The following is a 14136-nucleotide window of genomic DNA, read 5'->3' on the forward strand; positions in this document are numbered from 1 at the left end:
ATCTCATTTTGACATTTTTCATTTGAGCACATACATACTATCAGATTTTCCTGCATAATTTTCGTGAACTATTAGTACTTAAGTACAGTATGTAAATTTTCTTTTCCAGCCTTCTGTCAATACATGTGGTCCTTCTCGAAACTTGTTTCAGTGTTGCCAGATCTCAATGCTTCTGCTTTTGTTGTTGCAGATGTTTTCCTCTTATTCCATACTTGTTTTATTCAGTCACCAATTTTTAGGCATTGAACCACACCTCCGACCGCTGGGACAACACACACCTTTACAAGTATACTTTTAAGACTTTAATTGTGTCTCATTTTTGGTTACATAGATTAAAAATTTTCAGTTAATAGTGCTTAGTGATGATGAAGAAAACATTGTTTAATTTATATTAATATGTATCACTTCTTAAGAAAATTTTAATAAAGATATTTATCTTATTTATGAAAATATAATAGCATGTTTCTTAATTTTTGGAACCTAACCCCCCTTTTCGTACTAGTTGTTTTGTATAACACGGATTCACATAACATGGCAATTTTTTGGAACATAACTCCCATGTTATATGGGGGTTACCCGTACTCTAACTTTCCCATACTAAGCAGATAACTTTTACTATGCATATATTTTTGATGTTCCCTAAAGTAGAGCACTGCAAATCTTGCACTGTGTTATTGACTTTGTTTGGTGAAATAATTTTTTATAACTTTACTGATTTTGTAGTTTTCTATTTGGTTTAGTTTTTTTTTTTTTTGGAATTTATATTAATTTATTACTACATTTGTGAGTTATTGTTAAACTAATCTGCATAATGACAGCCAGAATGCCTACAAAGATTGATCATGTATTCCTAAAAATAGCTTGTCACTTTGGTAAAAACATTTCCTGAATAAACATTATGTTAAAGTTCAAAAGTTAAAACACTATTTTATTATCCAATCATAAGAGTAATTTTCTGGAAAAAGTCCAGAGTTAAGTGGTAATGTAAATTGAAAGTATTTTGGATTTAAATGCTAAATTAAGTAAAATAATAGATAGGTTGGACAATTTAGTATCATAATTTAGTATCAATTAGTATCATTTAGTATCTTGTGTCATCCTTAAAGTTTTTGGAGACTTTTTTCTGAAATATTTTCATATAATTGATACTGACTTTGATTTTCATCTAGTGATTCAAATCACTAGATCAAAGAAAATATTTCAAAAAATGTATTGAAAATGAATAGCTATCACTCAACCAACCCAATGTGATTATCCCTGATTCATCAACCAAAGTACAGTCTAGTATGGAAATGATCAGTCTTTCTACAATCAAGAACAGAAAGGAAAAAGTTCAGAAAAAGCAAGTGAATGCAAAAGCTGATTTAGAAGCTCAAGCAAAGAAAATGAAAATATCAGAGCTGAAGTTTTCAGTAGTCATAGTAGGAGATAATGTGAAGCTAAGAATACCAGATGTGAACATAACAAGAGACAATCTACAGAATATATTGGCAGTGAAAATATATTAGCTACTGAAAATGATGAGTACTATCACTTAAAAACAAAGGAGAGACTTTTCACAATTGTATATCAGAAACTAATTTGAGTTATGTGACATACAACTTCTTACAATAGAGAATGCACCAAATATCACTCTCTCTCTCTCTTAGGAAGTATGCAAGAAAAAAAAAAATCAATTTCAGGAGATCAAGGGTACTAAAAATGCTCATTTAAAGGAAAGTGTAATTCAACCAAATGCAAATGCAAGAAAAATTAAAAATTTTGTAACTCAAAATGTCATGATAGTTTGTTTGCCATGTTTGAATAAGCAGTGAGAATTATTAAATTTCTATTTTTTTTCAGTGAATTTTTTATATTTTTGTTCACATAATCCTAATATAAAGCTGAAACAGATGTTTCTTAGTTTCTTTATATTCATGAAATCATTCTAATATGAATAAACAAAAAATATATTTTTAATTCATTTTTTAAAAATTTGTTTAAATCTGTAAGTTACTTTATTAAAACGACAAAAGGTAAAAAATTTCATGATATTTATCAAATTTGTGAACTACTTTTTGGAAATTATGCAAAAATCACTTTAAAAATAATATATTAAGTGATATTTATCAAACTCACCAAATTCATTTGGAAAGTATGTAAAATTGCCAGTAAAAGTGAGGAATGTAGTGAAAGTTATCAAACTCATCAAAATGATTGGCAATTATATATAATAGCTGGAATTATGATTATGCATAATCACCAGTTAATCACTCTTATCATAACATATACATTATAGAATTTTTAATCATCATATTGCTCCTCTTGTAGCAATAAGGGTTTCATTAATAATGTTGCTTGATTTTAACAACTATTTTCATAAAATCCAACAAAACATTTAATAAGTATTTTTAATATACAAAATCTACTAAGTAATTTAATAAAATCTAATAAAAACAAAACTTCATAAAGAATTTTTTTTATATAATTATATTAATCACATGTGGGAAATCCAAATCATATAGCAAATATATTTATTTTACTTGACAGCAAGTCAGTTGTTAAGATAAGTATAGATAAGCAAGTCAGTTGTTTAATAAAACATTACTTCTAATTATTAGAAAACTAAGAATTATCAATAGAACATGAAAAGAGTAAAATATAAAAATTTCTTACTTAGTTGAACGAACAAGTCTTGCAAGTAATAATCTCTTTTGTTCTTTAGTTAAATCCATAATTTTAGGTGTCTCAAATTTTTCACGAATCCAATTACATTGTTCCAAACTGTTTATGAACATATATTCTACACCAATATGTTGACAATATACATTCTATAAAAATAATATAAAGTAAATTATGCACATGTAGCAGATTATTATTCTCAAATAAATGAATGTAAAAGTATATTTTAAAATTTCTTATCAATAGATTTATACATTATATATAATATAAACAGTAAAATCTCACTTATGTGGCCACCTTTGAGATATACAATTTCAGGCCAAATAATTGAGGTAGTCACTTAAGTAGAGTTATGAAAAAAATTTGATATACAGAAATGTAATTAGAATGCTGTACTAAATCCTGTTAAATGTTTAATACAGATCTCAAGCAAACTGTTTTCCAAAGCTATAGCAACACAGCTCAATTCTATTTAAAGTGGTGCTTTAAACAATAACTTGAATTTAGAAACATGGGATTTTCCTGTTTTGTTGGCATGTAAATGAGGATTAAATGTCACTTTAAGGCACTTCTATCTTGACCATATAAGTGAAGTGGCCAATAGCCACAAAGATAGAATTTTCATATAAATCAAACTTGTGCATTTTCATAGGAAATTTCATGTGTGACCATATAAGTGAAGTTTAAGATATATAAAAGAGAATGAGGATGTATAAATATTATATTAAATAGAATATATAATATGTCTATATACACTCATTCCTCCTTTTCGTCATCTTCAGAAGTGGCACACTTCCTGTTTTGTCACTAGTCTTTGAAGGTTCCAATGTTTCTCATTTTTGTCACCCCTATTTCGTCCAAGTCTTTTTGAAATATTTTCTCTTTATTAATTTTAATATGAAGCCATCAGAAATAAGAAATTAGCTGATTTTAGATGCTGTTTAACTATTTCTATACCAGTAGCCATATTTGTTCACACATTCACATTTAACTAGAAGACACTTATAAATTTCTGCCAGAAAATGTCTGATATGTTCTTATCATTAGAGCAGTGAGTTTCACTTTCAACTTTATGAACTACATATATATTTAAGAGAACTTTCATCTCACACATACAGTTACCATGCTAAGAGCTAAGGTAAGTTGGGTGAAATGCTGCAGTGGGATCTTTTCCACAGTTTAACAATTAAACAATTGTTTAAAATCTGAACTAAAATTGCCTAATCATTTTTACATATATTTGTCCATTTTTATTCTAATTATAATCAAATTGTTGGTGTTATAATATATTCATTTGCAAAAATATTCAAACAAAAGCATAAGTGGAAAGGAACAATGCTGACATATCTATCATAAAAGATTGCTAAAAATTTGACCTGGACCTAAGTCCAGGTTATGACATCAGCAGGTAGGATCTCTCCTTGGCTATCAAACAGAATTTCTATATTCTTATAATATCCAATTGGCTACAGCATTTCAGAAAGCAAAAAGAATTAGAATGTTGTACAACAATCAGCATAGCCAAAATAAAAGCATATAAAAGCAATGGCTATTTTACAGTGGCATGCTGTGACATTTGATGATAGAGAAGCTGGTTTCTGTAAGAAGCCGATTTCCAGGGGAAATCAGTTAACTGCATGTCAGTGACAGTCTAGGGTCCATTCGTACATGCATGGTGGTGGAGGAGACACAGACGACAAGTATCTGACAAAAACCGTTTATTTTAACATAAAATAAACATACACTATGTACAAAATAATTTCTTTTAGGACAATCAGCTGTTCAGATGTCCTGGGCATCGTGGTTCATTTATCGTCAATCAAAAGTGACCCTGGGACAGTGGCATTGACAAGTCTGTAAGGCATAGGGAGACTTCATCCGTTTGCATTGGGAACACGGTCTAAGTCCAAAGTGGCACGGGTTACAGGTTGGCACAATAGACAAGAAACTGCTTTTTTTTTTATTTAAATAAATTAAAAATATGATAAAAAATTGTAGCCCAGCATTGTGATAATCTCAAATAAATAATTGCTAGTTATTATTGTTAATCTCTTATTGTGCCTAACTTATAATTTAAACTTTATCATAGATATGTGTGTATAAGAATAAACATAGTATTAGGTTGTTGCATATGAAATGGCCAATTTTTACTTCTGACTTTGAATGTTTATTAATTTAATTCAAAACTTATATATTCAATCAAAATTATCTCCAACAACATTAATTAATTTAATACACTTCCCCAATGCAATAAAAAAGCATTAATGCCAATTTGATAGAAATCATGAGAATTAGAAGCCAAAAAGTCATTAAAAATACTTTTTATTGTGTCCTCTTCCTTGAAGACTTTTCTTGATATAAAACTGTCCAAATGTATAAAAAAGTGAGTCTGTTGGTAAAATGTCTGGAGAATAAGATGGATGGAGAAGAATTTCATTTTAATACTTTCATTTTTGTGACAAATAATTACAGAACTGCAGACCTCCAAATAATGCTCTTTATTTCTTTCACTGAGTTCATGTTATACCCATTTGTCAAGCTTGAGATGTTGAAAAATGGTTAAATAACATCCATTATGTTCAACATTTCCATGATTTCCTGAGCAGTCAAGTGATGTTCTGATTTGATAATGTTCTTCAATTCTGATTTTTGAAATTTGTATTTTTGGAATAAAATTTTTTGAACCAATGCCTGGTGGCCTTCTCACTCACAGAATCTTCACCAAAAGTTTTATTGGTATTTCAGGTTGCTTCGGCTGCATTGTATTCCTACTTATACTCGTAATAGAAAATTATTCAGTTTCCTTTTTTCCATGCCATCAGAAAAAGTACTCTTAAACATGTGGAACTCATAAATGAGATTACATATTATGTGTGTGCTCTTCCAATTGCAAACATACAGCAATGTCCCATTAAAAAAGTTGAAATAGAAGGCTGGAAAGTTTAAATTTAAAGAAACAGCCATTTCATTTGTAATGACTCAATATATAGTATATATACAGGGTGGGCCAACAAAAACGAAACGGCAGAGTGTTCGTGTTCGTCCAAGCAAATTGCTCAGACAGGTCGATTTTATTCTCGAGGAGACATCTTATGCAATAAAGTTTTTGCGAATCTGAATATTAACTAAACAAACATTTTTTTTTCGAAATAAATGTTTGTTTAGATAATACAAAATAAATGAGTTTTTAAAATTTTTGTTGTCTGTTGTATTCAGAATCGCAAAAACTTTATAGCAAAAGATGTCCCCTCGAGAATAAAATCGACCTGTCCGAGCGATTTGCTTGGACGAACACGAACACTCTGCCGTTTCGTTTTCGTTGGCCCACCCTGTATACAGTTTGGTACTATCTGCAGTTTCAGGTATCCACTAAGGGTGTTGGAACCTACCCCTTTGGATTAGAAAACTACTTTATAGGTTTTCAAACAAAAAGCTAATTGTTATATGTGAGAACTCAAACTTTAACAAGACTTTTTCCATTTTAATCTTATGTAATTTTGACAACTAACATTGTTGATTATTCGTTACTACCCAAGAACATATCAATTTGCACTTTCTCAACTGTGAAAACAATGCATTTCCATGATCTGTTGACCTCTCAGCCAGGCAATATCGTTCATATATCAGCATTGACAGCCAAATGAGTCAGTCATCCCCGTGCCTCTATCGTGTTAGTCTGTTCTGGACCTCCTATAGTACAATAACAGATTCCTTGCCTATTTGCTGTACGAACACTCCTCCAGCCATGAATATCACCTATCAACAATGAGGATATCATCTTTTACTTTAAAAGATATCGCCAAATCATTGGATATCATCTATTTCCAAACTGTTTCTACCACTGTTATGACTGTCTGCCCAACAACCCCATTACTGAAGACAAACTCTCGTGTCAGGACGAACGCCAACTAGACAATCCATCAGGTATTTATATCAACATGTGAACCAATGTAAACTCTCTCTCTTTCATGACCCCTCCATTAGATAGGTCAGTTAATCTAATGTTACGATATATGTAACTCTTCCTGTAACCTATTTTTTTGTGATTATTAAATGTTTATTTTTTTTTAAATCTAGTATTTGAGTGCAGTACTTCCATAGGCGCTATCTCACTTGCCTCCATCTGAATCCACTCGCTCGCTCATGCGGCTGCTTGCGTGACCTACTTTTAAATTCAACTTAATTCACTTCTGTGTCATCAGGACACGGTGGTGTAAGTCCTGACAGGGCATCAAACAGGTGCTGACCCTTCAGTCACATGTGATATATATATATATCACATGTGACTGAAGGGTGATATATATATATATATATATATATATATATATATATATATATATATATATATCATAAGAGAAAAAACACCTTGATGCTGAGAACGTTTAAACTTAATCAAAAACAAATGTTTTCAGCCCACTCCATGAGCCATCGTCAGGCTAACTACATTCGAATACAATTTCGAACAAGCAATTTCAAATTGAAATAAATTACAAAAAAAAAAAAAAAAAAAAAAAGAACTCACGTGCTACGCTGGATAACGTAAACTAAAACTAATATAAACAACATAGAAAATAATAAAATAAAATATGTCAATATTACATGTGTACATTGTAAAAATCTATAGTCTATAGTTCTCTAGGCAATCCTTTTGCCGTATCTAATGTATTCCTGTGACTTTTTTAATTAAAAACTTCCAAGCTGATGGTAAAATCGCCGCATCCTTGTAATTTAAGCATTTTTTGGTTAAGCCGGACTTATAAATTTCACATTTTTCGGTTGTTTATATTAGTTTTAGTTTACGTTATCCAGCGTAGCGCGTGAGTTCTTTTTTTTTCTTTTTTTGTAGTTTATTTCAATTTGAAATTGCTTGTTCGAAATTGTATTCGAATGTAGTTAGCCTGACGATGGCTCATGGAGTGGGCCGAAAACGTTTGTTTTTGATTAAGTTTAAACGTTCTCAGCATCAAGGTGTTTTTTGTCTTATGATTTAATAGAGTCTGAGTGAAGTTAGACGAATATATATATCACATGTAAAATAGTAAAGTGAATAAATTTGAATAAGAAAAACCTCATTTTTCTTACCTCTAATCTTCTCAGTATTTCACGAAGAGGTAAAACATCTTCTTTTCCACCTATGTAGGTTGTAGGAGGCAATTTGAACATTCTATCCATATCTTTCTCTTCTAAAAATAAAATGTTAATATACACAAAATAAAAACTATGACTCTAACTATATTTTTCCCCAATTAAAATATATACCGTATTTTACGGACTATAAGACGCACTTTTTTCTTCGAAAAATTGCCTCCAAAATTCAGGTGCGTCTTATAGTCCGTAGTGTCTTATAGGTATTTTTTTTTTTTAAATTGCTTAAAAATTAAGGTGCGTCTTATAGTCCGTAAAATATGGTAATGTATTTTAACAAACAGAAAAATATATTACAATGAAAGTTTCCATTACATTAATGATTAAAAACTATTTTTAAAATTATACATAATTATGATGTTTAAATGTAACAATATCAAGATATAAATAAAAATTACTAAAACTTCTCTTATACATAAAATATTATGTACCATCAAACTGGATAATTGTAAATTAAGTAGAAGAATAAAATTTCAGCACTTAATCACAAACATTTTTGACCCTGTTTAAAAACCATCTTCAAGCTAAATGAAATTGAATTACCAAATTTCAGTAGAATAACAGCTTTACATAACAGCTTTCAGTAGCATAACAGCTTTTAGTAAAATTACAAACTTGAAGATAGAATTACAAACTTGATTTGAATTTATTAATAGTAAGAGTTAAATGTTCCAAAAAGTAGAATGTTTTAAATTTACACCATTTAAAAAATAACTAATGAGATAATAAAATATAAAATACAGTAGACTCCCCTATAATACGGGTTCATATAACACGGATTCGTATAACACGGTGAAAAAATTGCGATCAGGTTTGTATAACACGCTAAAAGAGACTCGTATAACACGATAAAATGTCATTGTCGACTCATGTCGCGACATGATTGGTCAAATCTGGACCAATAGCGGATATTGTACAAACCATTGCATTTAAACGAGCACTGGACCTACTAAAAAACATTTATTATTCAATGGCCATAAAAATTATATTTTTATTAATGATGTCTCCAAAGTTAAGTTATTTTTCTGTGAAAAATTTGCTGATCAAGAAACACGTGTCTGCCATTCGATGAGCCACTCCGCGACAAAAACAAGCTTAAGCAATGGCATCGTTGAATGATGCCACTTGGTAAGCAATCCTATAATTTTTTGTTTATAGCATAGTTTATATGGATTATTCCCAAAAAATTATGTGTGTTTTGGAAATGCTGAGTCAAATTAGTCCAGAATCGATTAATTTTATGGAAGAAAACCTTTCAAACAGCTGTATCCCCTAAACTGCACATGTGCCGGGCTGTGATTGGCTCATGTATTTAAAGTGACTCATACAACATGGATTCATATAACACGGAACGTATCTACCGTGTTATAGGGAGGTCTACTGTAAATAAATATATACAGATAAATGCATAATACTTTACACAGATAACAAATTGAATAAAGCTTTCTAAATAAATGCATTTTATAAGATAAACCATTAATCAAAGCCTGTAAGATTTTATGTATTGTATTGTCTATAAATTAGTCATCTACGTCAGGTCTTTAACCTATAGCCTGTGGGCCAAACATGGTCTCTGATGCATATTTATCCAATCCTTGCAGCTTGTTTCACTAACATGTTTTATCAACATTTGAATTAGTTAAAAGTATATAAAATTTTGAAAAATCAACTAAAATTAATAGACCTTTTGCATATGATTTGGTTAAATTTTTATAGATTGTCAAGAGCTAATTTTAAAGATCTTAAGAAGTTTACACCAGAGATATTTTCTATTTTTGCTTTTACATATATTTGTGAACAAAGTTTTTCGAAAATAAAATATATAAAATCAAATTATTGAACTTCATTGTGCAACATTCAAATATCTAAAGAAAACTTTAATATTGAGTACCACAAAATTTTGATGTTATATTTTTGTAAAGGCAGTTGTAAATTTCACGTTTATTTATGCCTGCTATTATCCAGAAATGAAAAGATCTTAATTTTTGAATATATCATCTGTACCTGGCCATCAGACTTGTCTTGGTGGTTTTTTTTCATTCATGTGGCCCTTCTAAAAAAAGTAGGTACTCCTGATCTGTTTTATTGGTTATGGATTCTCATATATTGACTTCATGTCTTTATATATACTATATACTCTCTCTATCATTAAAGTTTATGTATCTATTGAGTTTTGAGAAAAAATATATATATATTTCTAGTTATTTTAATTCTACGGGTTTGAAGTTGATCAAATTATCTTGGTTACATGTAAATCAACCTGTATCTCTGTACTGTTGCATATGTTGCTAATGCAGCAGCTCGGATGCCCTTCCTTATGTTCATGCTCACTTATTTACATGTTTAAAGGCCTGGCTATTACTCCTACTGTATGCATTCTCTCATGGCATTGAGCATGTTGTCTTTCTTTCTTTCTTTTCTTTGGTTCATATGGAGACTACAGCCACTGAGGCTCTCTTCTCCAATGAGCACTGCCTGGTGGTTATGAGAAGCAGCCTGTGCAACGAATATAGAATGTGTTGTCTTGAATTGACTCAAATACCTCTGGGATTGCTGGACAGATCCTGTTCATCCTTTTCATTCTGTAATAGTTGGTAGATAGTGGCATTTTTGTTTGTAGCAAATGTCCTGGCAATCTCTCTCTCTATATACAGTGGTGCCTCGTATAACGTACGCCTCGAATAACGGACTTTCTGTTTGGCCGTTACGTGACTCGAGCAACAGACTGGCTGCGAACAATGAACTTTCCGGCATAATTGGCGACTGCTCCATGGGTGCGTTAGTGTTTTCCTAACATACTAAACAAACGTAACCGGAGACGTAGTAGCGGAGCTCTGCGTCTCCGCTACTACAGGAGTGCGCTGCTGTTTGTAGGCATTTAGAAACGACGGTGAAAGAAAGATGGCAGCGCTCGCACTATGGATAGTATCGTGATGGAGGAATCTATAATTCTAAAATATGAGCTTTTAAAGGCAAAAGAAGAGTCCCAATTGTAAAATTTAACCATAAAATGAATTATTTGTTGAAAGAGCATTCAAAATAGCCACAAAAAAAATTAGAATGCCGGCTACCATTCAAAAAAAATTCGTAAAGACACTTACATCACCGCGTGCACTAACTTGCGCTTTCACAATTTTTAAATTTTCATTCATAAAACCACCATAATGGACCCGGAAACGAAACTATCTGAACCATGGAAGACGCCATGTTGCTTTTTACGGTAAACTACTGCTACAAGCGGCCGTTTTTGCCATTCGACGGCGCGCACTCCCACCAGAATTTAGGAACGCGTTCCGCAGGAATTTTTAAACTGATATCGCTCGCGCAGAGTTACGCGGAGGAATAAAAGAACGCACCCCGTGTTCATTTTTTCATGATACAGTACGGTTATTTTATGCTGCAGAACGAATTAGATGTTTTAACATGTATTTCTATGGGAAAATGCGTTTCGTATAACGGACGTTTCACTTAACGGACGTGCACCTGGAACGGATTAAGTATGTTATATGAGGCACCACTGTATATGGGATTCCCAATTCATAGATAATACAATACATAAAATCGCACACACTTTGGTTAGTTTATAAAATGCATTTATTAGAAAATTTCAATTTGTTATCTGTATAATCTATTATACATTTATTTGTATATATTTATATGTATTTATTTATTTATTTTATATTTAATTAATTCATAGACTAATTTTTAATTGATATAAATTTAAAACATTCTACTTTTGGAATATTTTAACTTTTTACTTGATTAAAATTTTTTTTTTTTATATTCTATTGAAAGCCATTATGCAGTTCAGTAATTTGATTCTATGTAGCTTAAAGATGAAGTGAATTTGATTCTATGTAGCTTAAAGATGAAGTGAATGATTTGATTCTATGTAGCTTAAAGATTGTGCTGGTGAATTATAAAATAAATATATACATATTATTTTATTCTCTAATACAGTAGTTCCCAAACTTTTTTGATTCTCAGCACCCTTGCTAAATCCATATTTTCCCAAGGCATCCTATGTCAAGTTCTAACAAGTACAATTTGCGAAATAGCAAAATAGCCAATAGTTTTTAAATTTAGTAAAATTATAAAAAATTTTATAACATTTTGTGCCGCCCTAAGGCACTGTGACTTCCTCACAGGAGCAGCACACACTTTGCTCTAATATTAATTATGTTGAGGACTGGGTTCAAAGTTATTGCATTTAACTACAAGTGTTAACTGCCAAAGATAAATCTTTATAAAAGACAACTTAAATGTAATTTATCTTCTAATTTAAAGTTTAAAAAATCAATACAATATTTTTACAATAAATAATAACTAAAATATTGACTTTATCAAATATTTATTTATTTTACTCAGCAAATTTGTAATATAAACTTCTTAATATTTACTACGGATGATGGTAATCTGTAATAGCATTCAGACTTACAAGTTTGAATAAGGTTATTAAACTTCTTAAATCAAGATGTTTCATTTAAAATGCATTAATTATTACTTTAACTTCAAATTCATAAAATTCTTATCTATTCTGTATTTAGCCATATATATTATATTAATCTTTAATGTAACAAAACTTTACTTCATTGTTTTAACTTTTTTAATATTTTCACTCTGTGGGCACTAAAGGACCGCTTCAAACAAATTCATCACCAGAGTTCAGTCAGATTTACAACAGTGTAACTGAATAGTGAGGAATAGGTTCAATGGATATAAGCTTTGAATTTGATCCAGATTCAAATCCAGATCGATCTCACGAAGTAGAAGAATGGATTTCAGTCAATATGTCTGGCTTATAAGAAATAATGAACTAAAGTTATTTATCCATTAAAAATAGCAAGACCAAAAAAATTTAAAGCACTATTATAAACATTAAAATTGTTTCTTTTCATATGAATTCTGAATTGAATATGAATTCTGAATTGAATTCTTTCAATTCAGAATTCATATGAAAAGAAACAAGTTTTTTGCAAAATAATAAGTATGGCTACTTCCATTGTCATACTCAAGTGTCATCTGACTGTCTTACATTCTGATCAAATTAGGTTACATGAATTTAGTGAACAATTGAGTTTTTACAATGAAAAAGCATCAAATATTTGGCTAACTGCCTTGGATAGTCATGTATCTTTGATGAACATGTAAATATTTTTATTCCTTCATTATTTATTAAAAAAATATTTTATATAATTCTTTTTCCTAAAATTATATTCCATTTTTACTGTGAATTTTCTAATCTTGGTTATATATTATTTTCTTTCAATGCTATATTTAATTTATATGATGTATTTCAATATTATATTTAGTACTCAGTTTAATTTTACTGATAACTAAGATACTTTACTGATAATTACAGATACATGATATCATCAATATAATAATCAGCATAAAGCTCTCCAAAATGATTTATTAGAATACAGTAATTTAGCCATTATTATTTTAAGTCAATTTTTGATGAATGCTTACAATTTTATGTACCGTTTTCCAAATAAAATGATATGAATTTTAAAAAAGTAAAATAAATTCTTTTAAATAAAACATCTTCAATTTAAAATATTACAAGATTTAAGTTCAAAAAATTCCAGGAATAAATCAAAAAAATCAAATTGTATTAGGACAAAGAAATTTATTTAATATTTTCAAAAGTAATCACAAAGTTTTAATACACTTCTCCCAACAATTTTTCCAATTCAAGAAACATTTTAAAAAACCAGCTTATTTCAAGGGTGGTAAAATTTACTTTGATTAATCTTATGTCAGTTCTGTTGACTCAAACTTTCATTTTAAAGTTTGAGTCAACAGTTGAGACTTCTATTCCTCCTCAATTGCTCTATTTCTCTCATCTTTTTTCTTTACCCAAAGATGAAAAAACTTTAAAAAAAAAAAAAACAGTTTGAGTCAATAAACTCAGACAAGATGAATTGAAGAAACTTTTGAAATCTCTAAAAGCATATGTATTTTTAAATTTTTTTCATTTTTTTTTAATTGGAAAAACTGCTTAAGAAAATATAATGAAGCTCTGAGAGATTATTCTGTAAAATATTAAATAAATTTCTTTATATCCTGTACATTTTAATATCTTGGCCCATTGGTAAAAGTTTTTGAATACACTTGTAATAAATTTATTTGTTATGGATATTTTTACCAAAAATTATCATTTCAGTAATTATTAAAATATAAAAATTAAGCCAGTATATTTTCAAAACTAAAAACTAATTTGGAAAAAAAATGTTCTCAAATCACAATTTTTTTTAAAACTATTTTATTCTGAATTTATGGAAAACTAGAAACCTTACTAAAAAAAAAGAAGGAAAAAAAAAAAAT

The 14136-nt window shown here is 29.7% G+C and overlaps 1 protein-coding gene across 2 annotated transcripts in view; it reads right to left on the minus strand.

Moving 5' to 3' along the window:
- Ogdh (oxoglutarate dehydrogenase Nc73EF) overlaps positions 1-14136 on the minus strand; it is a 110061-nt gene that overhangs the window by 47928 nt on the left and 47997 nt on the right. For both annotated transcript variants that reach the window (XM_067268752.1, XM_067268750.1), the window contains exons 5-6: positions 7744-7844; positions 2656-2810 (exon numbers count right to left, since the gene is read on the minus strand). In XM_067268752.1, the coding sequence (XP_067124853.1) occupies positions 2656-2810; positions 7744-7844 (256 nt within the window). The remainder of the gene's footprint in view (positions 1-2655; positions 2811-7743; positions 7845-14136) is intronic.

This window comes from Centruroides vittatus, unplaced genomic scaffold (genome assembly GCF_030686945.1).
Source record: "Centruroides vittatus isolate TY-2023 unplaced genomic scaffold, ASM3068694v2 contig_3343, whole genome shotgun sequence".
Taxonomy (NCBI): Eukaryota; Metazoa; Arthropoda; class Arachnida; order Scorpiones; family Buthidae; genus Centruroides; species Centruroides vittatus.